The sequence below is a fragment of the Hippocampus guttulatus genome, chromosome 19, assembly GCF_054856545.1.
Source record: "Hippocampus guttulatus isolate MCC_2025c chromosome 19, RoL_Hgut_1.0, whole genome shotgun sequence".
In the NCBI taxonomy this organism is placed as follows: Eukaryota; Metazoa; Chordata; class Actinopteri; order Syngnathiformes; family Syngnathidae; genus Hippocampus; species Hippocampus guttulatus.
This window is the reverse complement of record NC_141279.1, coordinates 2,116,034-2,142,620: the sequence shown is the minus strand read 5'-3', so window position 1 is coordinate 2,142,620 and position 26,587 is coordinate 2,116,034. Positions and strand designations below refer to the sequence as shown.

Below are 26,587 nucleotides of genomic sequence, written 5' to 3'. Positions count from 1 at the left end.
GAGGGCGGTGGGAGGGCGGGCAGGAGGAAAGGCGAGCCATCGGATTGGAGGAATTAGGGACAAAGCCCCGCCCTCTTACCTGAAGACTGGCGAATGGCAGCGAGGCACCACCGGGAGTCGAGGCTGCTCGCTGTCTCTGTACAGAATAATGCTGCCGTCATGCTATAAATCTTTCTTGTATTGTCAGAGCATGTGTTCGCAGCTATGGATCATTCAACACCAGAATGTTAACGCTGTTCGTGTAAATTTTTTTTTCTTCAAAATCAGACAGCATTTTAAGTACCCAGTACATCAAGCCCAATACGCCGATCGCGAGCGGCAGGCAGCTAGCGGACTACTCCCAAATCATTGCTAGGGGTGTCGAGGGGGGAAAAAACCCCGGGCCATTTTAACATGATATATTTTTGTGTTAGTGCACACTGCACCCGTAGCATCATATCAGTCGCACTTTCACCAAAAAGTATTTAAAAAAATAAAAGAAGAAAAAAGCATGTCACCTTTAACCGACGGTGGCCCTTGACTTGCATCACCGGAAGTTGTTCTTGGTGAGCAGTATCCAATTGCAGCTTGCGATCAGAGCTGTTGTGCTATATCTTTTATTGTTATTATCATTCTCGTTTTGTTTTATGTACAATTCACAGAGGACACTGAAGAATGGGAATCTGTAGCGCCGAGGTCTCGATTATGACCTCATGAAAAAAAAAAGATGACATGCTGCCAAACAAGCACATTTTTTTGTTTTAACAAAAAACGCTACGGTTGCCAAGGTATTGCATCAGAAGCCTCACAACGCCTTTTGCTGTATGCACATCACCACAATAGCGCCTTGCGTGTGTGTGCTTTGGAAAGATGGAGGGAGAAGTCTCATAGCGTTAGGGTGAAGGTAATCGAGCATGATGGGGAAACAGTATTGGGTGTACGTCTTCAACGTCTTAGTCCACCCTTGTCCCCCGGACAGTGTAATTGTGTAGTTATCACAGAAAACGAACACCTGCAAGGAACTAGTCAGCTCTGCTTCCACTTGGCTTGACGCAGCAAAAAAATCACTTTGTCTGTCAGTTACACTCTCGTCACACTGCACACGATGGTCTAGGCTTTAAAAAAAAAAACAGGACACGTTTTAGTAACATGGAAATGATTTTATCTAAAAAGGTGTACAGATTGAAAAGGTGCGACCCGAATTTGGTTAAAACAACAATGTGCCCCAGTGACATCTCATAAAATTATACATTAAAACACTGCTACATTTCTTAAAAAAAAAGTGCTTTCTCATGAACAATTATCAGTATTATTAAAATAACAGCAGATTAAAATAAGACATCAAATATAGATAAAAGTCAATGTTTGAAGTTGAAATCAGTGCAATAGGAGTCAACTTTCAAAGGCAAAATAAGAGCCCTCCCCCTCCACCTTACACGAAGAGAAAGATTTCCAACTTCTTGGTGTGAAGATGCTGCGCCAGGTTCTGAATGCGACACAGGCGCACGTTCTGAGCGTCCCCTGCGTTGTACACCCGGAAGATGTGGTAGCGTTCTTTCCTCGTCAGCGCGAAGAGCAGCTCATTGGCCGAGAGCACGATGAACGACCTCTCTCTCTTCTTGGTGGACTTCACCTCCACGTACAGCACCTCCTCCTCCGCCGCCGCGTCGCCGCGCTCCTCTCCCGTGGGCCCGAAGGTCAGCTCGAAGTCGTACGGCTGCCCGCTCTCGCCGCTCTGATTGCACCAGAAGACCCGTGTGGGCCGGCCCGGGTCCGTGCTGTCCCTCCAGTGGCAAAGGAAGGAGTTGACCAGTAGCTCGCCCCATTCGCCGATGGCTTTCAAGTCCTTGTGGTCCGTCATCACCACCTAGACGAGAACAACACCGTTTATTGAGAAAGCGCCACATGTGCTTTGCATTCAAGTCTTGATTTAAGAGCTGAAGCTTTCATGGGTGATTGACATTTACGTAAAACTATCGGAACGCCTCATGGCCCGAGGGGCAAATAACGAGAGCTGGTACGATAGCCGCTAGTCACTTGTGGTGTGTTAAAATATAAGTTGCAATTCGTATTAATTATGTCGGGGCCAAGAGTGGAAAATGAAAAACAGCTGCACATCAGTGCTGTGCATTGTATTCCATCTCAATAAACGTATTTAAAACAAACAAACAAAAAAAGAATGCTGACTGTGGAGGGTCTCTGGCAGGTGAGGTCCAAGTCCTCAAGTGTGACCTGCGGGAGTTTGTCCCACATGGGAAAATCCAAGTTCCAAAGGAGTCTCTGGGCCTCTGTAGGCGCTTGTGAGCCTTTGAATACGCTGGGCAGCACCACCACCTGTGGCACAACACTTGGGAGAAGACACAAATAACGGATCGCTGTGAAAAAGTGGGAGTGACTATGGACTTTTCAGGACATGCAGCATACATACGGGCTGTCTGGAATGGGTTGCTCGCCCGCCGCCTCGATGGGCTGCACAGATGGAGCACTCAGAGCTGGTTCGGCATCAGTGAGGCTTTCCTCTCTCGCCTCCTCTCCGCACTCTGTGCGGCCAGATGTCGATGTTTCGCTTGGTTGATGGCACCCTGACAGGCAAGACCAAATGATTATTTTTTTTTTTCGTTTTGGTGTCGGAGCATTATTAGCATTATACTTATTGATATTAGACTTCCATTACATTTGCATATCATCATACATCAACATGGATGGACAAGTGTTCTTTCCTCCCTTTCCCCATCCATCCTTCCTCAATGTCTCTCTTGCTAGCTGTCGTCTATCCTCTCTCGTCGGTTTGAGGCAGATGGCGTCTCCACACCAAGTCTCTTCTCCTTTTTTTTTTCTTCTCGTCAAGATGGAGTTTTTCCCATTTCCTCTGTCACGACCATAATCGCTCATGTGGGGTTGTGTCGGCAAAAATGGATGAAGACAACGTAAAAGCGGCCTGACACGACTTTTGGTGTGGTTGCATTAAAACAAATAAAAACTCAATTTTAAGGGTTAAAATTTGCATCTATATTTTTGAAAGGGCCGATTGTTGGATGTTTCTCAACTGGCTGATTATTCTGTGGCGTGATGTGTGTTGAGTGGAACTACCGCCCAGATGTTAAATATTTAAACCTTTCCAATAGCGACAATCGCAACTCCTGTCATGTATGCACAATGCCAAGTTTGGATGATCGGGACACTAAACGGTGCTTTTAACTTGGTGTTGGGATCACGAGTCAACTAAATTATTCAAAAAAAAAGACCTGCAACGTAGTTACCTGATAAGCTAACAGTTAGCCTAACCTCTTTCTTCTTTCTTCTATTTTCAAGCAGTCTGCATGCCCTGTTGCGTCATGCTGCCTCTCACAGGTCAGCCTTGGTACTACAAGAGACATCTGGTTTGGCGGTGGAGACTGAACGCCAAAGTGACTCATGTCACAGTGTTGAATATTTCCCCGTTGTTGTCATGACTGGCTTTGTTTGGATCAGATTCACTTTTGTTTCATGTTTTGCCTCTGCTCCTTCTTTTTTTCACATTTTTGTTTCAAATGTCAAATATGCGCCTTGGCTCCATCAAGGGTTCGGAAACCCTTCATGGAAGTATCACCTGAAGGTTTGGTTGTGCCCGTAGCAGCAGCAGCGGCATCAGACTGGCTAGTAGTTCTCTGAGGTTCCGGTTGGTCAGCTGGTCTGCCGTTGGTGGTCTTTGATGGTTTTTCGCCCTCAGTGTTGATGTTGTCAAATTTCTGTGGACCAACACGACCGCTGCCTTTGGCGGAGACGTCCTTCTCCGGGTCGCTGTCCTTGGGCGGGGCAGGAGGTGGCCACATCTTCAAAGCGGCTTCGACCGCTGCTTCATCGGCATGGCCTGTTGCAAAAATGTGAGGGGGGGACTGAGCATATGGTTTCTGCAAAATGGAAAAATAAATATGAATGCCTCACACCTGAGTAATGGCTTCCTGTATTGACTACAGGCGCTCGCGGAGGCCAGGAAATTAACGTCGTCTTTCCGTCTTGTTGCTCAGGGCAAGCTAACGCGAATGGTGAACTCGTGGAAGTGGGACATCTGGTTGGTGCTGGACAAAAAAAAAAAAAAACATTTTCCAATAAAGATCAAATATAATCAATTAGTCGCTGTGTCCGTTCTTCCTGATCTTTGAGGTCTGTAAAAACAGGTGCACCTTTGAGTCGCCGTTGAAAAAAAAAAAAGTGAACAAAGCCAAAATTTACATTTGTAAGGAGCAACCCGGGTAACGCCGTATCCGTGTGTGTGTGTGTGTGTGTGTGTGTAGTGCTTTGATGCCCAATTGAAAATAGCTACACATATATGGTATGAAGCCGGCAAACAAGGGCAGTGGCACAAGATAGGAACAGGATAAACTGCAGACAGAAGCGTTCACTGACTGACACAGGCTCAGCGAAATGAGCCGTACGTTGTTAAAATTCGATTTCATGCTCCAATTGCCGTGCTCAAGTTACATGCACGTGATCTCTCATGATTCGACTGCGTCACGTCGAGAGGCGCATTTTGAACACCTCCGACACTGATCCAATAGGATCGATTCACACCAAGTAAATTCAGTGGTGCCTTATGAGACAAGTTTGATTTGTTTGATTCTTAATGAGAACAATAGCACCCTATAACATTATACTTGATAAAAACACACAGTTATGACAATTCCAATTACCGTAAAAAAAAAAAAAAAAAATAGGAGCAGATTGTGCTCGCCTTAGCCACCTGTGGGCAGGATAAAGGCCAATTCAGACTCACTTTACATTTTTCTGCTGGGGTGAAGCAGCCAACTATATTGGGGCGGCCAAGAACTTAAGTGTGATTCATACGCCGGCGTCGTTCTTCACAGAGGATAAAGAATACAGCATATGACTTACATTATATTACCTGTCTACATGAGTTGATGCACCCTTTGTGGTATAATGTCAATCTGTCTGTTTTATGTTTAATTTGACAGTCAAAATTTAAGTGTGGCAACTCTTTTTTTCTGAAAGAATAAATAACGATCTGAAAGAAAGATCCCCTAAATCTTGTAAGTTTAGGCACCATTGTTATTTATTATTATATTATTTACTATTATTATTATTATTTGTTATGTTGTTGTTTTTTTTAAGTAAACTGTCGCAAAGAAAATCCAGTAGTTCAACATTTGTTACCAAACCCTCACCTGAACAATTATCATAGCATATCTTCAAATAAACATTTTGTCATCAGTTCAGTGTACGCCCAACTCTGAAGAGTAACATCAGCACATCGCAAAAGCGCGACACAATATTAGAGGGTGTATTGACTGCACAATTTGAGAGCCCCGATGCTGTGAATTGACCCTTACTTTTTTCCAGGGTCACCTCTGGCCGAGGAGGCTGCGGGACTTCCCACTGCTCCTCCTCACTTGGCAGCTCTCTGATGTCCTCCTTAATTAAAAACCTTTTCAGGGCTGCTGGGTCCTGTTTTGGTGAGAATTAATTGTTTGGGTTAGACGACACCTATCAAGCTACCTAGCACTAAGTCACGTTGCCCGAGATCACACATGACCCCCCCCCCCCCCCCCCCACTGGCATCGCACTGCGTACCCCCCAGTGGGGAGGCTGTCCCGTGTTTGAGAAGGACTGCACATTATATGGACTTTGAAGTTTCTTTTGCTGGCACATCCGGAGCAAAGGCTCAATTATTTTAATCAAACATCCAGCTGGGTCTTCGCCAGAGTGGATTATCATTGATTATAACGCGACCCAGTTGCGCCGCACGTCTGCAGCTGCTGCACCATCCAACCGCACAAGGATATTCAAGGATATTCGATGGTGTAAGACCAATAATTAATGCCTTTCGCACTTTGCAAAGCCTCTTGCGAGTGCGTTGTTCTTATGGGACCGGGGAGAAAGTCGCCATGTAATGCCAACAGGCCTCCCTCTCGGGAAATCTCCCATTAGTTCTAGTTACAACTTGAGCGTGTGTTTGAGAGAGAGAGAGAGAGAGAGGACAGAATGACAGGCTGAAAAGAGCACGAGCAAGTCTCTTTTCCCTGAATACGGATTACTGGTCAATGCGTGAAGAGGTCACATATTGCTTACACTGAGGGACGTAATCAGGCCACTGAGGAAATTCATCAGCTCTTTCCTGTGGCCGCTTTCTGCGCAGAACAGTTTCACCAGCTCCCTTAAACACACAAGCAAAGATATTGAAAGTGAGCATTTTATGGGAAAAGTACTTGGATACAAAAAGTTGGGTCTCTGGAGTGCATGCCCATCCACAACTTTGGTTAATTTATGGTAGCTTAGCGTGCTACATTTCTCTGGTGCTGTAGCTTCACTTTTTTAGTGAAGCTTCACTTCAAGTAGAATAGCTTGTAGCTACATGGAAGCTTGCCCATCACGGTCTTGAAAAAGCATGCTCATTTTTTTTTTAAAACCAAATTCTAGGATCTGCTCCGCGAATAGAGGCCACTTTAGCTCTAATATTAACCCATCATCACCTATACCAGGGCAGGAGTGGTCAAGGAATTAGAGACACACCTGCAGATGTCCAGCTTGGCTGTGAGATGATCTTTTTGGATGCACAATTCCTTCTTATCCTTCAACAGACAGATGACATCTGTCAACTCCACAACATCGTCCTCATAGTCATCCAAATCCAGCTGGTAGCGGATATACAGTTTGCCCACCTGTAAATAACCGAAGAGATACTTGTAAGCCCCAACTCACGATTTCGATGCGTGTTTCAAATATTTCGCTTTTCGAGGACTCTTGACTGACTTGTGCAAATTTAAGCCTCTTGATCTTTTCTGCAATGTGATCCTCAATCAGTTCCGAATAAATATCCGCCAGCTCCTCATGGTGGTAGAGGAACTTCTGGACATGGGGGATCAGTGATCGCACCATGGCTTGCATGGGTGGACAGGGCCTCCAGCTCTCAGTGAGCGACTCCATCTTAACACACTGAGATAGCAGACGGATTCCGCAGATGTTCATGAATGCCAATCTGTCATTCTCGTTGAAGGCCGGGATGGCTGGTTCACCTGGCGCCGGTCTCCCTGGCAGTCCAAAAAAAAAAAAAAAAAAAGCAAATAAAAAAAATCAGGTCATGTACTTTTATAATGTGTGTTTATTAACTAATACAGGAATATATTCAATGCATTGTTGTAGGTGGCCACATTGTGGTGGCCCTCCACTGAACACTTAAAATTGTTTGATAATTTTGTGATACTCTACATGCAATGTTCATTTTCCAGTTAAAAAAAATGGGGGGGAAAAAAAGGAGAACATTAGTAATTGTGTCCTGTGACATCATACCCCATATGTCAGGAGCCAACTTTTCAGATGGTGGGGCAACATGCCACATGTTCACTCCTTATTTGATGGCTTATCACTCTTGACACAAAATATGAAAATGAAATGAAGACAAAATGTATATCTGAGACTTTGGTCTTTCATCTGGGACACATTTTGTAAATAAACGATAAACTGATTTCAAGAATATACAGAAAATGAATGGATGGATAATGGCCTTCATTGGAGAATATAACCAGGTTTTTTTTTTTCAAATTTTGTTCAAGTGAGTGTAAACAGGGTAACAAAATTATTTCAAAATCCCGACGTCATTATTTACTACACATTACAATTTGACATTGCGGTACACATTATAGGAATTATAGGAACACATTATTATATTATTATATAATTATTATATCATTATAGGAACACATTATATCATGGAAGTCGACACTTGGCGGGCCGGATCGGGCCTTGAGTTTGACACCTGTGATGTAAGCAAAATGGTTAGTGTTGCAAACAACAATCAACGAAAATCAAACGAACTTAAGACCTTTAGATCGAAACGTTAAAATTGACATATGCTGAATTTATCGTCACCGTTTACGGTTCAGACTTTGCTGTTTCGGTCACAGACTGCTGACACTGAAACAATGCGCCGACCTTTTACCTTAGTCACAAACTTTATGGCATCTGGCATCCGATTTCCTTTCAAATCTATTAAAATACTGAAAGGGAACAGCAAATTTGGCTTAACTCCCTCCGGGGAATTCTATTCAAGTGTCTTGGAAATATCAAATACTGGACGACAGGTCTCAAAACGTTCGAAGCATTGAAAGCGTACCAGAGAGGCCCGCATTTTTCCTTGGTGCTGTTTTCTTCTCTGCTGGTGGCAGATCCAGGAGGCAGACTTCCTTGCGAGGTTTAAAGATCTTCTCCAGCTCTTTATTGTCGGCTATCATGGGTTTACGTGCCAGGCTCACCCAGCTCTTATCCTTGGTGGGGAAGACTCTCTTGTCAGACACCATACCTAATTGGAAGGAATCAAAGCCCACCCAGTGTGAATAGATACTAATTTCATGTCTGATGAAGAGGCAATGACGAAGATGTCAAAGGCACCGGAGTTTCTCTGTCTTGCTTTAATCTACCAGTGACGGAGGAGAGAAGGGGATGGGGGGGGGGGGGGGCATCGACGTGAAAGCTTCACTCACCTTTCAAAGTGGAGGAGTAATTGCCATCGAGCATGGAGTGAGGACCCTCCTCATGTTCGCCAGACACTTGAATTTTACACTTGTCAGCTGTCGGACATGCGGAGAAATGATCGTTTATTAAAATATATCGCTTTCGGGAAATTAACAATCAGACAAATTCTACTCTGACGGTCTTACCAAGCGTGGCGTAGAGCACTGACACATCCTGAAGCACTTCAGCGGTCGGGATGGGAGATGATGAGGCAATGATTTCCAAAACGGCGACATATTGCCGTATGTTGGGGCTGCCATCCACATTCAGGAGCTGATAAAATGCCAGTTATGTCATCATCATATTAGGTGATGTGAGGTAATTTCAGGGTAGCCTTTGTTTGAACACCACAGTGGCTGTATTTGTATTTTTATTATTTTTTGTGTGTGTGAAAAATAGTTCAAACGAAAGAAGTTCAAAACATCATCCTGTACGACGTGAACACATGTCACCTAAGTAGGAGTGATGCACCTCAGTTGACCTCATTTAAACTAGCGTCAAAGGAATTGCCTTTTCTTTTGACATTTTGACTATATCTAAGAAAATTCACAAAATAGTGTTATCGCAATTAATAATGTGACAATGATAACTTAAAATCTTACTTAAAACATTGTACAGTTAAAGAAGGTTTTGTTGGAGGTGACAGTTTAGAGTTTACACTGTCATCTCAAGTCAACCAAACCAAAATTCCTGAAACCAGACATCAGACAAAGACGTGATATTTAAGTCCAGGAGGAGAGTTGACTTACTCTGACAAAGAAGTCTTTCATGCCTTCCAGTTTGCTATAAAAAGGAGCCAAGAATTTGGGCTCCTCCATGGGGTTCTCCGCTCCACGGATCAGCATTCTGTAGCGCTGGAACATGTGAGTGGGGTCACTCCAGCACACCTCCCTCAGGTGGTAGAAGCGTCCCGAACACCAGTCATTACTTCGCTTGTGGAACGCCAACATTTGATTAGTGACAGTCGGTGGATTCGAACAATCAACATATTGACGCTGCCGGTAACAAAACGGGTACCTGCGGTTTTCCAATTGGATGAATACAGCCGGATTATGCTGGAAGAGCTCCTTCAGGCTGCTCTGGGGGCAGTTGGTGTGCAGGTAGGAGTATATGTTATGGATGTGCTGAACGGTGGAGGTGAAATGTGCCCCCTCTGACGCCTCATCAAGGAATTCTTGTTTATCTGCTGCCGGTTTGATACACCACTCCTTGAGATAGGCAATCAGATTCTCCACTGATACATTCTGCCTTATTCCTAAAAGAGGCAAACAAAGTGTTAGGATGACTTATTCATGTCGATTGGCCATCTATGTTTATTTAGAGGTAGCGTTCTTTTAACTCATTCAGTACCAGCCAATTCTAGACCAAGTCTGAAATGACGTTTAAAAACGTCTTTGGGAGTGAATGAGTTAAGGAAGCTAACCTACAAGGTCTTTAAGGATGCAGCCCCTGAATCGGGACATATATACTTAAAAAAAAAAAAAAAATCCCTGGGTAAACTAAAATAAACGCCAATTCCGATTCCTATGCTCTGGCCGCAGAAACATGACAGATTCTTACCCAGGGATTTGGTGAACTCGCTTGGCTCCATGTTCACATAATAGACGTGTGTCCCAAGCAGGTTGTTGATTTCCGGTGCATTCAAGTAGACTGCGTTCGGACAGAGGTACGTCATCTCTGTCTTTTCGCCTTCCTGTGGGCGAAAGGCTGGCATCCATTTGAGACGACACAGGAAGTGGTAGAAGGAAGACTTGGTCGTTCTGATGGGCCGAGCGTCTCTGTCCAGCACCTGAGCGGTGAGGTACTGAGAGTAGCGATGCCTGGAACAATGCATGAAAATAAGGCAGGTCAGATTCAAAATTCCGGTTCAGCGATGTTGACACTTTGCATTGCTCAGATTATTCTGCAGCATGGGGCATTCAGAGTGAAACTCACAAAGCAATTTCTATTCACGCTTGGAAGGAAAAATGATCGCATGTGCAATTGACCGGTGTAGTAAATGTAATTTAGTGCATGTATCCCGACAGGCCCGTGGTTTTCAAAGAACACAGACAATTTAATGGACTAAACTTTGCTTGCCCACTAAGGTTCAATTGTTAACGCCCGTTATCTAGCACTAACCTACTTGATGTGGGGCTGTCAGTTATTCATTTAAGATTATGCAGACATTTTAGCCATGAGACACTTAAAAACACACACACACACAACAGATTAATTCAATCCAAGGTATTTTCAGACCCTTTTTTACTCTAAATCGCTGCAACAAAGTGGAATCTGCAGACTATAATATTGCCCCGAGTTCAAGCGCAGCAACACGGTAAGCTAATGCTTGCGTGTGTAGATAGTTTCAAAAAGGACAAACAGGGCCAAAACAAACTCTTTATAATGGCTCCACTAATCGCCAAATGGACACATTAGACAGGATTACACGCTACCCATAAGAACCATTCTCTTGTTCAGTCTAGACGCTATTTTGAGGTCTGTCTTCTTTAAAACCATCAAGTGAATGCCTCTGTTACTCACGGTGACAATATTCGTTTTGACAGAATGTGACACGGGGACAAGCATGCGTTACCCTGTGTTCCAGTTGGTCGCCAGCAGATTTAGCAAAGCCTTTCTCTGTGCCAGAAGGCAGGGGGCAGTCAGCTGGGCTGTGGCCAGGGCATGAAACTCCTCGCATGGGTAGTCGTCAAGTACACAGTTCTCCCCGGGAGTTTGTTGCCACATTGCGCTTTCCACTGACCATGGACTGGAATTCTGCAAGGGCACGCAAGAAAGAGAAAATGTATCATTAACTCATTCAGTACCAGCCAATTCTAGACCAAGTCTGAAAAGATGTTTAAAAACGTCTTTGGGAGTGAATGAGTTTAAAGGTCCGATTGGAATTGGATATTTATCTACCCTATCCCGTGTATCATGACCTTAGTCCATGAGGCAGCATTATAAATCTATAAAACAATGAGTTGTGTTTGCAGCCCGAGCTAAAACAGGCATTTGGAATTACAAGCTGCTGACATGTCCCTTTTGTCACCTGCTCTTGCTGCTCACTCTCAAAACAGCGAGTGATCTCAGGGGTTTTAGTGTACCTCTGCCTTTCCCGCATATTGTACGCTTATTCAACCTGTTGTTCTCTATTTTTATTTGCCTTTCAAGATAACATGTCTGTTCCCCCAAAATGCGATTTATACTCCAGTCCGACTTATAGTCCGGAAAATATGTTAAAAACAATTCTCGGTCCACACAAAGACTGTAAAGGTCATGCAAAAGAACAGATGATGCTACGCCGCCATAATTACAAGGAAGATTGCCCATAAACTATAACCTGAGTTATTGTGAGTGCAGTAGCATCATTTGAACCCGAATTGTGATTGATTACAAAGCAGGTGAGGTGACAGTTGAGCGAAGTCATCCTCACCAGTTCTTTGGGGGTGAGCGTCTGTCTCTCTTTTCGGATGATGAGACCATCACTGACACCCAGTCTGCTGAACAGTTGTCTCCAACCTGCCAGATCATTGTCTGCCTCCAAGTATTTGGGACTCAGGAGGATCCAGTCGAAGCCTGGGTGATGAGTGGCAAGGTAGATCATCATGGAAACGTTATCGCAATAATGGAATACACATCATACAGTGTACATATCAATCAATGGATAAAATAGTTATGATGCCAATAAAGTGGAACCTCTAAATTTGAATGTCAATTTTATTTGCATAGCAAATTTCATATGGCAAGAATAAAACTAAATGTACTTCAGGATAAAAAGCAAGACGGCATCAAGCAGCGGTCCCTATTTGTTTTTATGTTTTTAATCTGCAAAACTACAACTGTACACGTAATAATCTTTTTATGATATCAACACTTTGACGATGGAAATGAAAAACTCACTTCCGTTTATTTCACTGGGAAACACTGTGAAATTTTCCAGTGTCCCACGACAGAGGGTCCACTGGAGTTATTCTCATATTAAAAGTATCTTAACAAAAATACATGATGTTGAGTGTGTACCGGGCAGTGTCTTTGACAGGTCCATGTTGCCGTATGCTTCGGAGAAGTGTACCCCGCTTTGCTCCGGGCAAAGCAGACCCCTGTTGGTGAGGACTGGTAATGCAATGTCTGCATACTCTTGGCTGGAGATGCAGTGCTGCTTGATGAAAACCAGGTAACTCACAACCACCGCCTCTGACTTTGACTGTGGGTGAGAGTAAAAGGAGGAAGGTCGGTGAATGCGTGAGATAATGATCATAAAATAAGCTTGATTTGAAAAATTGGACTTACCTACATTTCTTAACATAAAATCACCAAGTGCTTTTTCTTTCTAAGCTGCGAGCACAGCTGATGCAGCATATAAAATATCTACCTTCCACTTTTCATGTTGCAATGCAGGGTAGATGTGCTGCTCCAGCAGCTCTTGTGGCTCAAGTTGATGAACTCCCAGTCTCCTCAGCAGCTCCCGCACCTGCTGACTTTCCAAAGGTTCCATGCAGCTCATCAGAGACGGGTGAACTATGTTGACATCCTCGTACAATGCGGACAAGTGTCCTGGGGGGGCAGGGGGTGGGGGCGGTGGTTATGGTGGGTTTCAAATATTGCGTAGGTGCATTCAGGTCTCCATTAACTGTGGTGGCATCACTTGGTCCACAAACAAGATGAGCCTCAGTCAACATTTAAAGCGAAATAGTAAAATTGATCTTTTCCCTTCATTTCCTCAACATACAGTTGATTTCTTTTTTTTTGCACAGCATACATTTTATTGCTCAAGTGAATCAACCATATAATTATTAGAGGACCTCAGAGGATTACCCAAAGACAAAGAAGATGCAAGGAAAGACCTGAGAAAGTCAGCAATGGGCTCAGTTGGTGGACACTCGTGGTGCTGGGCTTTCATGTTTAGGCTGACATAAATGGCAGATGGATGGATGGATTAAACCATGTAAATGCATTATACGAAACAGAAAAAATGCAAATGAAAACGAAATCATGGCATTCTTGGGTCGTGAAATAGCTTTCACTACATACACCTAAAAAGATAGCATTGCCCCAACACTTAAAGAAGGCCCATCAGTGGCCTACATTCCAAGACTGGCACTTTGTCTCTGTCCTGTTGAATATTTTAGACGAGTTCACAGTGATTCACTCTGTGGTCTCTCTGCTATCACACCCAACTTTGTACACTTGACTTCCCTCAAAGCTGAAGAGTTCAACATTCAGAGCGAGTACTGCAACTCGCTACGCTCGCTGACCTGGAAAAGAAACTTCACTCATATCATTCCACGCCTATTGTCATACCCTTCAACATTGAGTTTATATGGAGACAAAAAATGACAACTCAACCAGCTATCTTAAAGCAAAAGCCCGGCAATTAAATGCTCCATGGGATGGTTTGTGACTCATAAGAAAAACATAAGATGAAGTTAAAATGGAAGTTCATTTGAATCAAACGCATGCCCGCATTTCTAACCCTAAAATATGTATGCCACATTTAGGTATGATGACGCACAAGTCCAGTGGTATTCTTTACTCTGTCTATTCTGAGTTCGCTTTAAAACAAGCAAATGTGTCATACATTCACTTCCTCCAGTGAAAGGAAATGTATCCTCTCATCGATTTTTATCGTCAACAGAAATCTTCCATCCATCCATTTTCCGATCCGCTCACAAGGGTCGCAGAGGGTGCTGTAGCCTATCCCAGCCGAAAGCAGGGGACACCCTGAACCGGTTGCCAGCCAATGGCAGGGCACACACAGACGAACAACCATCCACGCTCATACTCACACCGAAGGACAATTTCGAATGTTCAATCAGCCTGCCATGCATGTTTTTGGAATGTGGGAGGAAACCGGAGTACCCAAAGAAACCCATGCAGGCCCGGGGAGAACATGCAAACTCCACAAAGGGAGGCCGGAGCTGGAATTGAACCCGATAACATAAACCTCTCAGTTAAATTGAAAATAGCAAACTGAGATCACACTGACCTACATTCTGACAGGTTTTGCTTTTGTGCATGATGTGTGTACAGTGCAGTGTGGAGTCCCTGCTCTTGTTTTGTTTCAACTTTATTAACATGTTTTTATCTGGATCTGATCCACAACTTAGTGTCACCTATTGTTTCAATCCACCCAAGTGACTGCCCGGTGTTTGTAGCACTGAATGTCTATGCTCATTTGCAGATTTGGGTTTTGCAATACATTAATACAAGGGTGGACAGAAAATGAAACCAGAGAGATGTCTATAAGTGGATAAAAAAGTACCGTATTTTCCGCTCGATATAAATCAAGCTGTATTGTCAAGTCATTGGTGTCACAATATTGTATTGTATTGCCTTTAGCGTAGCTCCATCTAGTGGATGCATAGCACAACCGCAGCCATTATTATAACTTCTAGTCAATGCACCTTACAATGCAGTGCGCCCTACATATGAAAACAGCTTTGAAATAGGCCATTCATTGAATGTGCGCCTTATAATCCGAAACACCTTTTAGTGCAAAAATACGGTACCGTAATGCTGAAGCAAAGCAAAGACAGAAAGTCAACCAGAGCTATTGCACAAACACTGGCCGCAGTCAATGCAACCATTTGCAATGCACTGAAGAAGAAAAAAGAAAAAAAACCCACTGGCAGACTCAGTAGCAAATGTCAAAGTAATGGATCAAGGAAAACAGTAGCAGTTGTTGACAGAAACATTATGAGAGCTGATAAGACCCAATCGTACATGTCATCAGCATCAACCTACAGACGGCTAAAGTGACATTATCTGCAGTTCACTTCATGAACAAAACAGAGGTACACAGGTAGATGCCACTTATTAGCAATAAGAATAAACAGGCCCAGCTGGAGTTTGTCAAAAAGTACAGAGACAAGCCAATACAATTCTAGAAAAAAAGGGAGACAAAGATTAACCTTTACCAAAGCAATGCAAAAACTGAAGTTTAGAGAACGAACGAGTCTGTGCATAATCCCCAACATGCAAGCTCATCTGAAAAACCCATTAGAGGTAATGGCGTCTTCTCGAACAGGCTCATTAATCTTCAATGATGTCACACGTGATGGCGGCAGCAAAATGAACTCAAAAGTTTGCGGAAAGACCGTTTCCCCCGCTGGCAAACTGACTGAAAGATAATTGGGTCGTTATCTTACACATTTCCAAACACACTGCTTAAACAACAAATGAGTTCATCGGGAAAAGATGCACGAGGTTTTAGAGCGGACAAGTTCGCCTCTCGACCGAAAATAATATGGAGCATGTATTTTACCTACTAAAGGGAAGGAGGGGTTTTTCGAAGGGAGAGACCTCCCATAAAGAAAAAGCAAAATGAAACGATAAATTGGATGCTATCCCAGCTGTCTTCGTACGCTCTGAACTGGTTGCCAGCCAATCACAGGAATGAACAACCATTCAGTCAGTTCGTTTGCATGTTGGTTTCGAAGGATTAAGGTACCCCCCAAAAAATGACCTAAGAAATTCCCACCAAAAATTGTCAAATGGATATTCTTTTGACACCGTCGCACCGGCACGATGTGACACTAAGTACAGCAGCTGACAGCTGACGAAGGCTGGGCAGTGTAAATCCAGTCTGTGTCAAGAAAATAAATCACTGTTCCGTCAGAAGAGGGAACTGTATTGTTTGGTAGAAATATGGCAGTAGTAAATTTACAAGTGACAATCGAGCAGGATTTTCATCGACCAAAACTTCACCAAGCACAATTCGCAGAGTAGGTAATTACCAGTTTGGGCTTCAGTTTTCTTTTTCTTCTCCTTGCTTTGTTCCAATGGGAAGAACACACCGTCTCCATCCAGTGCCACCACACGTCCGTCAGCCAGAGGGATTATAGGTAAGGTCCTAAGCGTCTGCAAAATTGAGTCCCCGTCTCCATAACCGTGTTCCACGGCCCTGAAGTTGCAAACAAGAAGTCTGGCCAACTGCCGCAGGCCAGCATCTAGACAAGTAAAAGAGTTACTAAATGATTTTGTGCAATGAATTACAAATGAACAATTTAAGTAGACAACTCTTCCTGCACACGAATCCTGAAAGTGATTGCTTCTTCTTTTTTTAAATGGAAGAACAAAAAAAGCTGCACACGGTGAACAAAGCAGTAAAAATAATAATAATAATAATAATAAAAATGGTTGAATAGGGAGCAACTGGCCTAAATTGGGAAGTCCAGGACTTCCCCTACTAATTCCACTGGAGGTCCAGCTCATTATACAGCCACTGGTCCTTCTTCATGATGCCACCGTTACCAGGTCAGAAATCTGATGTTCTTCATTTAAAAACAAAAAAAAACAAAACAAAAACCTCCTCCACTCACCTGTGTGGATCGTCTCTTCTTTCATCAGCTCCTTGGCCATGGCTGTGGTTACCGTGGTGACATCGGAGCCCCTGAGGTGCCGAACACCCAGGTGGGATAGGAGAGAGGCGGGAGGGGCGGGGCTTAGACCGGGGTGGAGATATGACAGCAACAGATGCTTTTCCAGCTCCTCTTGGCTGATAACCTTGCGAATCACGGCATCCTTACACACCGCCACTTGGGACGGTAGCTTGTACACAACCTGACCGTCTGTTGAACAAAATAAAACAAAACAAAAAAAAAGAGGAATATATGACACTTTTATATGCTGTCTCATTAATGTTCAACTCAAGGTGTGATTAATACCTGAGCTGAGTGTAGGCAGGAAGGCCTTGCCCTTGAGCAACTGGATAATCTGACCGGCAACGGGCTTAAAGAAGTCCATCACCTCGTCAGGCAGGGGGATAAACTGCAGGAACTGGCAGAGCCCCCTAAGGCCTGTGAACTCTGGGTGATCCTGGAAAGAGCAAGAATAAAAACACAGGAGTTGGACTGCACATCCCAAAAAGGTTTCTTGAGTTCTTTCTCTACTGTGTGATCTATTGGAAAATGGGAACGTTTAAATTCAACTCATATTTCACTTGAATTGTTTTTCAAGATGCCACCTTACATTGAAGACTTTCATGGCCTGAAGGAAGAGTTGTGGTATCTCCGATCGGAGCCATTGATTCCATGAGCTGTCTCTGTCAACGTCCTCTCGAGAAGAAGGGATGTCAAAATCACCTGAAAGAAATAAATACATAATACTCAAATATAAATACTTGCTTGGCAGGAATGCATAGGCGATACTTTTATTTTACACGTCCTGTGTTGTTTGTCCATCATGCAAAACGATCCATAACTGCACACAAACACATTCGGAGCATGACAGCAAATTATTCATTTGGTGCCATGATTGCAAAAAGAAAAGGCGAATACCGGGAGAAAACTTATACAAGCATGGAGATGACAAGCAAACAAAAAAAAAAATAAATAAAAAGGAAGTCCAGAGGCAAGATTCATTACACGATTAAATAAATTACTGGTAATTAGAAAAAATTACATTGCTGTGGTACTCCACTTCAAATGGCACACATAATAATAAAGCTGTTGTATAATAAGTGTCATACATCTCTGACAGTGTCAGTGCAAAAACTTAATAGGGGGGTAAACCACCTCTGTTTAACCCTTTCAGGGACAGCAGTCACGACAGTGGACAACTTATCATGTTACCAGGTTATAGGGTACATGAAAGGTTTAAAATAAATAAATCAAAATATTTCTGTACTGTAATAATTGGCTTTGCTGACCCTCGCTGGTCCCTTTGAGTACTGCACATGTACAAATGAAAGGGAATGGACTCATAAGTTTTTCTTTGTATGGAATTCATTCAACACAGGTGTTCAATTTGAACAGATATTTAAACCCCCAGAAAATGATTAAAAATATAACTTAACATATTGCTTATTTGTTATGTACAGCTAAAACGCTCAAATGGTCAAATCGACCCCAAGTAACATTCTTGCATGTGACATGTATACAGCACATTGAAAACAGTTCCTATTGAACGTGTTGTCCCATTTAAATATGAAGCAACGATGTCAATCATGACGTCAACATTTCAAGACCATCATCAAATGGCACCCAAACTGATCCCAAAGATAATAGGAGGGTTAACTTGCAAAATGCACAAAAGTTGACCGGCTAATTTTCAAAATGCGGTTGATTGGTAGGTTACTTGTACGTGTCACACTTCGCTCGCATTACACAGACAATGAATAAATGCACATTATCGTCACAATAAATAAGTAAATAAAGGAACCTTGTACGATGAATCGGAAGCCAAAGCTGCGAAGAGGCAGGTAGGCGAAGACGGGCTGTTTCGGCGGTTGGCCTATATAGTCACTTCCCGAGTTGTCACAGTTGAGTTGGAAGGCGAGGGCAAGCTCAGTTGATTCAACATTCTCTTTGAGCTTCAGAGGAAGGAAAACAAAATCATTATCCAGATGGAAAAGGACAAGAATAACAGGAAAATAGTATTCTATGAGTTGGCAGAACAGTTTTTTTTTGACAAAATGTTTATGACTTTATTATGGTGAGTAAGCAACGACTGCTACCAGACGTGGTATGCCTTACCTTTCAGAATAAGAGCATGATACCGGAAGTGATTAGTTAAGAGTGTAAATACTACTACCATCACAACATTCTTGACATCATTTACATACATACATACTGTACATACATACATACGAACAGTATACATGTACTCGACAAGTGTGACATTTATCCTCTGTTTGGGTTCACTTACCAATGTGTATTTGTTTTAACAGTATTTCACCCCAATACTTTCCTTCTTTGTTGTGGTCCTTTGTATTGACAAGGGTCAAGTTTTATTTTATTCAATTATTTATTTGGTATCAAAATATATTTCATTTCAGTTGGTGTTTTTGTGGTTTTAAATGAAAATGACATTTTGTTTTTGAATATTGGGCTTATTGAAGGTGGCCTGACCAACTTCGATAAATGGATTTTTAACTCATTGAAATTTTTAATTTGCGCCCCTTTAGGATTTCTATTTTGTTTGGTAATTATGTTCTTGGAGATATTCATGTGCAATATCAGCATCAGTGCATCCAGGTTATTTCACGTGTTCCATCAGTGTGAATACAGCCATTTTAGATATCGGAAATATACATTTATATAGACAGTCAAAAAAAAACGCAGATATATCGTAGGCTTTAAATCAGAATTGGGCACTGTAGTTTAACCCTTTCATGCACAAATAATGATAACCTGTAACCTGATAAGCTGTCCACTGTAGTCACCGCTGTCCCTGAAAGGCTTAAATCTGGCCTACCACATCAGTCAGTACATGCTTTCGAAAATCTTCTTAATTTCCCACGAGGAATCACTTCAGAAATGATGCCGCTATTTCATTCTACATCTGAGTGTGTCTGTGCACTGCATAACAGATGGATGCGTGAGAAGCGTGCGAATCACCATGTTGGGCCGCAGTGTAGTTTTGACGACTAGCCAGCGTTCAGTACCATCTGTGTGCTCTACCTCAAGCACATTATGACTCAGGTCTTTACGTGTCATCGTTACAAGGCGGTTCTCAGCCTGCAGGGTTTCAAAGAGGGCAGAAAGAACACAGAAAACAAAAACAAATAAATGACATGAAAAAAATATGCTTCATGACCACTCGTTCCTTTGCACTTTCAAGTAGCATGCAAGTGCCGGAGGTACCTGATTGTAGATGGTGATCGAACGTAGCCGGTGCAGAAACAGCAGCAGGGAAGGGTGCACATCATGGAACAGGTTTCGGGTCTGATGGCTCTCGGAGCGCAGAGGAAGGCAGATCTTAGTTGTCCAGCTGCTGAGAAATCAAATGTAGAGATTCATAAGTGGCTCACTGTCATATTGATGCTTGAGACAAGTGGTTTCAACATGCTCTAAGAAAGAGTCTGAGAACAAACAAATCCAAAATGGCCACTTTGTCATTAATACCATAAACAAAAGGGTTTTTTTGCCACTTTCTTATGACATTTTAAGGCAGCCAGAGATACCCATTGAGCAAATGAAAATGTGTCGCAACCCAATAGCTTGGCCATGGTACTTTTGGGTTCAATGTTCGCAGGGTGGAGCTGTGCAAAAAATGATCACAATTGTGTTTTTGATTCTGGCCAATCTCCATTATTATCAATTTTTTTTTTTAAATTGACAATTTTAAAGCCTCTATACTGAAAACTAAAGAAAATAGACGACCAAAAATAAAATGTATGAAAACCATTTTAACTCAACAGTATGACAAATGTGGAACAACCTAAAATAAGTGACCTTCTTTCGAGACGAGTGTAGGGATGCAATCATGCACTGTTCTCACCACCTTAGCGCACAGGCAAAGAAAAATCGCATACATTGTCCAATAGCAGCAAGTTAGTGGTGGCCTTACTCGACTAGGCTCACATTTTTTATGCTTTCCACATAATCACTTGGGTGGTAAGTACAGCTTGAAATGATTAGAAAGATTTGTTTTGTTGTCCGTTTGCGAGGACACTGCATCGGGTTACTTTACGTCACATTGCTTTGGAAATACCTGTGAAGAAAGGAGTCATTTAACTGTGGGGCCAAGGGCCTCTCATCATCCATCCAGTGGGGGAGTATATATCCCGTGGGGCCGCAGGTCTTGTCGAAAAACAAATGGAAGCCATTGGAGTGAATCTCTGGACGATCTGTGACCTTGAATACTGACTTGAAGCCAATACCCTTTTGTCCTGCAGAGATCAAAAGGACACAGTCTTATAAAATACAGTTATACATTGACTTAAGACTTTTGCTCTGTGATGATGCTTGTTTACGAATCAATTTAATGAAAAAAAAAGTTGAACAAAAACATAAATGAAAAAAAAAAAGGATTCAAAAAATGCAAATAATCATTCAACCTATATACTTCCAAGAAAAATGTAGGGAAATGGGATTTAAAAAACTAGAAAAATACAAAATATGTGAAAAAGAATTCAAAAAGGAAAAAAAAATTGAATATGCAAATCCACAGGTGCCGAACTGCTAGTATGTAAATATATATTTTCGTCCATATTTAAAACAGAATTTTTGAGCAGTGATAAGAGGATTATGTAAATCCTAATACATACCGATATATCCATATTTGTGTTTGCCCTTGGTACTTTGACCCACATCACATATAGCCTTTATGTTTGCCTCCTGGAAGCCAGTTTCATTGTTGAGAATGGTGATGCAGTCCCTCTCAACCACAAAAGCCAGGGCTGGAACAACATCAGAACCTGATGGGTAATTGTTGTCATCTGCATTCTGGAAACGGAGTAAAAGTTAGAATGAGTAAGTCATGGTTGCAGATGCAATACTGTGCTTCTCTTCAGTCTCGCATAGCTTCCACATCTAAAGAATGCGTGATCCTCTGCTTGCCCGTCAAAGTCATGGTGCACAATTTCAACTCATACAAAAATCAAAACGAGGCTAACTACAAGAAATTATAGCATGTGCATGTCCGTTTAGAGATAGGCATGGGCCACATTAAAAAAAAAAAATCTGTTGATGTACAATCTGCCACTGTATTATTCACAAGCAATTATGTTAAATTGCTCCATGTACAACACTTTGTATGCAGCGATGGCTGCTCTATAAATACAGTTGAGTTGAGAATTATTTAACAGCAAGATGAATCGAAAAAAAATCCCTACTGTATATCTTAAGAAGCAAATTTAAGGGAGGAAAAGTATGCTAAATCAATGTCACTCATATTACAGGATTATTGATGATGTAAATACACGGTTAGGATGACAGAACCGAGCGGGAAGTATATGGCTTGCAGGCCATAGTCTACCCATACCGTCTTGAGATGCATCGGCAATACGACACACCAGTAAACATATTGAAATGCAGCGACAGATATATAAATATGCTCCTGACGACCAGGAAAAAAAATGTTGTCCAATCACATTTATTCTGAAATTCCCCAATCCATGTGAAGTAATTGGACTACTCCAAAAGAAATTTTTGAAATTCCACTACATTTTTTAAACACTTGAATACTAGGCTCAAATACACTTAAAACAACTCAACGTGTTCATAAGAGTCTTATAAATAAAATGCCAACACCATTTCAAGACAAAATGTGTTTGATAAAAAGTATTACTTTTCCTCTTCCCATCAAAAGTGCTTGCACTGAGAGAAGCCATTTTCTTACTTTTTCTAACCCCTACACATTTGGTATCATTGGAAAGCACCGAATGTCCTCTTTCGAGTAACAAAAGGAGTTAATGCGATTGGATGCACTGGGTGGGCGATATTTAGGTTCACAAATGTCCTCTACAGAGTCAGGAGGATATGAGGGATTTAAAAAGTGTGTTCAAGGGGACAAACACCTGAATGAGTTCCAAAACAAAATGTGTGTCTTTGCTGTAGAGCTCGGTCGAGAGGCGATCCAAACTTCTGCCAAGCCGGTACTGGTGGGCCTGGATCAGGTTTTGACCTTCGGATGTCAGTTCCACACCAATACCAAACTCTTTTTTTCTGTGATAAAAAGAAAAATGAGTGAAACATATCGTTGGATTACTTTTGGGGAAACTGAATCAAACAAGTAAAGAAAAAGACGACAGACCTTATTTCCTCAATTATTGTCCTGTGAACATCTGAAGTGGGCTTAGGTTGAGAAGTGGCCAGCTCGTCCTCATTCAAATCCAGAAGTTCTGACGGATTGCGGCACACGGCTTGGGCTTCGCTGCAGTTGTCCGACATCTCAACAAACAGCTCTTCTTGAGCCGATTCTTCCTCCGCTAGATCTTCTCCTTCTTGTGCATTTCAAATAGTATATATCTGTATTATATTTGCTTGAATAAAATTGCATCTATTCGCATGATATATTCTCTAGTCCAGGGGTCCCCAACCTTTTTTTGCCCCACGGACCGGTTTATGTCAGACAATATTTTCAGGGACGGGCATTTAAGATGTGGCGGATTAATACAGCAAAATAATATGGTATGAGCTGCATGAAAACTGTGGTGTTTTCAAAATATAATAATAAACATAAGGAGCGTCTAATTTGGCCGCAACACTGATCGCTATGGTAATGTTTAATGCCTTCGAAATACGATACAACGCAAATTCAAAGTGCATGAAAATGACACCTCATATGTCAATAGACACCTCAAGTGTGTGGTTTATGTCCAGTCTACTTCGTAATTTTGTTTTAGTCGCCATTGCTGCAGAAACCCCTCACCTCACACATGTAGGATGTCGGAAATAGCAACAGTGCTATTGTGGCGATCTCAGAGTATTCAGCCATAACTTTAATCCAGTTGTCTCGAACGTACTTTTAAGGCCGCCGTCATTTGCGATCTCCAGCAGTTTTTTTTAAACTCATTTTGCGACCTCCAACGTTTTGTTTTTAGCGTAATCGGTCACGTGACGGAGAAGCGTGGTTTGACGTGAGTCAAGCGTGACACAGACGGATGTAACGGAGAATCCAGTAATTTTTCCAAATAAAACATCTTTCGTATTCCGAAATAAATAAAACGGAATTAAGGCAAGTTCTTTCTGTGCGGCCCGGTACCAAAGTCCGCGGACCGGCGGTTGGGGACCCCTGCTCTAGTCATTTCGAGTTTAAAAGCAATCAAGCGAACAGCCAGAGAATAATAATGCCTTGCTGTCAGTCACCTTGTTGAAGTCCGTGGTTGAGAGGACTGGAGGATAAACCGCTGTCTGTTGCGTTGTTGTCTTCAACACCCTCATCGTCACTCATGTTCTCGCCTGACAGACTGCTGCTCTCAGAATCCACCACATGAGACTGAAGTCATAAACAAAGCACATTGAATGATCACTTTGCCAGAGCTGGAATACAGAAACACAACCGACAACGATGAGACATGACATAATTCTTACCGCCCAGGCTTAACGTATTAATTTTGCACAATTAATTACAAGAGGGAGGGAATAAAATGTAATCACAGATTTATGTTTCTGCACACTAGGTGACAAGGGATTTTCCCTCTGAGCCCTAGTTATATTTATTAGGCACATCAATGACAGTGACATGTCAGATTTTTACCAAGAAATGTTGGAGAAAGACGTCATGGCTTTGAAAGTATCTCATTTGAATGTTTGGAATAATTACAAAAAAATCGCCAACCAAAGAGTGAACTCTCAAATGCTTTTTGTGGTGGCAAAATCTCATCTCTAAGTTGTTGTGGCCTCCTGACTACTTGGTTGAACATTGCAGGAATTCTTTTCGGGTGTGGAAAAGACAAGATGGAAAAAAAATGGCTTTAATTTTGTGGTTTAAGTTGTTGAGTTTTCCTTTTTTTAATTACAATTGAAAAACGGTGCTTGTTGTTTCAAGTGAGCACACTGAATTCAAGTATGATGAAGAGTAAAATTGATTAATTAGTTACAAAGCCTTTAATAAATTATATTTTGGCCAGGGCCATTTGTAAATAAAGTGCTGTATGAAATGATCAGTCAATTTCGATCTATTTTTAATAAAACTGTCATTTAAAGCCACATACATTGGTCCCGGTATATTCAGTTACATTTAAGTAAAATGAGCATTCACCTGTGTTTGGACTTTGGGCTGATGTAAAGGTCCCGAGTATGAGGCGCCATTTTGGATCTGCGATGTTGTCATCTTTTTTTGGTAGTCCTTCAACCACTCTGTGATGCCCAGAAGGATTCCAAGTCGATGCAAACAGTTTATGTGCCTCGGGTTTGACTGGGCCACAGTGATTAGGACCAGTTTTGACTTTGTTTGGCCCAACACTCTGGACAAAGGCTCTAAAAACACCTGAAGGTCACATTCAGTTGAGAACAATGACACCACTGATGATTTTTAGGAGATGTGTGTTATTTAAAAAAATAAATAAAAAATAAATAAAAAAGAATGATTCTACTGAAATATACCATGAATACGATTCATTTAATCCCACGAAGAAACTGACCATTCATCTGGCACATTTACATTAGAATATAAATATTGTGGAATGCCCAAGTCCATGACAATCCTTCTTCTCACTTCCAGCTGGTTAATTTTAAAAGATTATGTGACAATGGGAATCAATTTGTGCTCCTCAAGCAATGTTTTAAATCGCATGTTAACATTTCTTATCTTTAATGGTTTATATAGTTGATACTAAAATAAGTAGCACACTGTATCAAACTCAAGGCCGGGGGGCCCGATCCGGCCCGCCGGGTCATTTTATGTGGACCGCGAAATCAAATCATGTGTGTCAACTTGCGTGATCCTCGCTAAAATCTGTACCGAAATGTCAAATTGTCATGTGTAAGAAATAACGTTGAGATTATGCAATAATGTTGTTGCCCTGTTTCCACTCGCTTGAATTATAATTAAACAAACGATTGTTGTTGACGTGACTGATTTCCTTACCAGTAATCCATTTATTTGTTGTGAGACTATGAAACAATTTTGTGGTTTCACTGTCATAACGGCGCTCCGAGAGTAGACGTAATTCCAAAGTGGCCCTTGACAAAAATCTGTTTGACACGCCCTGGAGTAGCCAAATCGTTTAACTGTTGCAGTAGCATAAAACAGACTACAGGTTTTACCCAGAAACGTTTGGTTAAACACTAATTTGCTTTCCACTTAAAGCTTTTCAAACTGTTTGAAGTTTGTTTTTAACATTTACTGTATGTACAATATTTTGGTGGACGGAGAAAAAAGGTCATTTTCAATTTAACGGACAATCGGCTTTAATGGATGAACATGTTCGGCTGTATAAAGACGAGTGCAATACAGTGCAACTAACCTGCTGCAACAGAGCCTGACAGATTCTATTCGGAATTCGAACCAAACACTCCAAAAGGAAATTTGCCACTGTACTGTAACATGACATGTCCTCTTCAGCTCGAGACAGATCTAGACCCAAAAGCAAATTTTAGTTAGATAACAAGGCTGTGTTTTTAAATACAATGCAGGGGAGGCTTAAATGTTTCTCTGCTACCTTCTTCAGCCACAGCCGCCGCCAGGGAACTCTGCATATGATTAGCCAGGAGGGCCGTGGGAGCATTTGTAATTCCATCGGCTACAACAATGGACACGAGGTGACCAGCTGTCCCCACGGGGTCAAGGGTCAAGGCGGCATTGGAGAAATACTTGTCTCCTGTGTCGGAAGTGATTCTGAGCAACAAACTTTCCGCCACCTCCAACGCTGCCAAGCCTGTATTTGCTGTCATTGGTCAAAACGGAAGATGTCAATAAGGTCATTGCATCCGAGAATTGTTTCCAGAAATTT

At 42.1% G+C, this 26,587-nt stretch overlaps 1 protein-coding gene across 4 annotated transcripts in view; it reads right to left on the bottom strand.

Moving 5' to 3' along the window:
- Positions 1 to 1,107: 1,107 nt before the first annotated feature.
- The window catches only part of LOC147189527 (uncharacterized), a 34,656-nt gene continuing 9,176 nt past the window's right edge, over positions 1,108 to 26,587 (bottom strand). For 2 of the 4 annotated variants that reach the window (XM_086138108.1, XM_086138107.1), the window contains exons 15-48: positions 26,297 to 26,521; positions 26,102 to 26,211; positions 24,895 to 25,122; positions 24,000 to 24,129; positions 22,945 to 23,134; positions 22,709 to 22,856; positions 21,458 to 21,635; positions 20,902 to 21,079; positions 20,052 to 20,181; positions 19,806 to 19,925; positions 18,628 to 18,778; positions 17,437 to 17,549; positions 17,133 to 17,283; positions 16,788 to 17,036; positions 16,203 to 16,415; positions 12,839 to 13,020; positions 12,487 to 12,670; positions 11,900 to 12,042; positions 11,060 to 11,241; positions 10,045 to 10,304; positions 9,502 to 9,739; positions 9,234 to 9,411; positions 8,631 to 8,757; positions 8,454 to 8,540; positions 8,087 to 8,272; positions 6,727 to 7,004; positions 6,487 to 6,635; positions 6,046 to 6,130; positions 5,307 to 5,421; positions 3,906 to 4,037; positions 3,569 to 3,829; positions 2,408 to 2,561; positions 2,167 to 2,326; positions 1,108 to 1,846 (exon numbers count right to left, since the gene is read on the bottom strand). In XM_086138108.1, the coding sequence (XP_085994234.1) occupies positions 1,412 to 1,846; positions 2,167 to 2,326; positions 2,408 to 2,561; positions 3,569 to 3,829; positions 3,906 to 4,037; positions 5,307 to 5,421; positions 6,046 to 6,130; positions 6,487 to 6,635; positions 6,727 to 7,004; positions 8,087 to 8,272; positions 8,454 to 8,540; positions 8,631 to 8,757; positions 9,234 to 9,411; positions 9,502 to 9,739; positions 10,045 to 10,304; positions 11,060 to 11,241; positions 11,900 to 12,042; positions 12,487 to 12,670; positions 12,839 to 13,020; positions 16,203 to 16,415; positions 16,788 to 17,036; positions 17,133 to 17,283; positions 17,437 to 17,549; positions 18,628 to 18,778; positions 19,806 to 19,925; positions 20,052 to 20,181; positions 20,902 to 21,079; positions 21,458 to 21,635; positions 22,709 to 22,856; positions 22,945 to 23,134; positions 24,000 to 24,129; positions 24,895 to 25,122; positions 26,102 to 26,211; positions 26,297 to 26,521 (6,050 nt within the window). In that variant the 3' untranslated portion in view covers positions 1,108 to 1,411. The remainder of the gene's footprint in view (positions 1,847 to 2,166; positions 2,327 to 2,407; positions 2,562 to 3,568; positions 3,830 to 3,905; positions 4,038 to 5,306; positions 5,422 to 6,045; positions 6,131 to 6,486; positions 6,636 to 6,726; positions 7,005 to 8,086; positions 8,273 to 8,453; positions 8,541 to 8,630; positions 8,758 to 9,233; positions 9,412 to 9,501; positions 9,740 to 10,044; positions 10,305 to 11,059; positions 11,242 to 11,899; positions 12,043 to 12,486; positions 12,671 to 12,838; positions 13,021 to 16,202; positions 16,416 to 16,787; positions 17,037 to 17,132; positions 17,284 to 17,436; positions 17,550 to 18,627; positions 18,779 to 19,805; positions 19,926 to 20,051; positions 20,182 to 20,901; positions 21,080 to 21,457; positions 21,636 to 22,708; positions 22,857 to 22,944; positions 23,135 to 23,999; positions 24,130 to 24,894; positions 25,123 to 26,101; positions 26,212 to 26,296; positions 26,522 to 26,587) is intronic. The other 2 variants (XM_086138111.1, XM_086138109.1) reach the window with 2 other exon arrangements.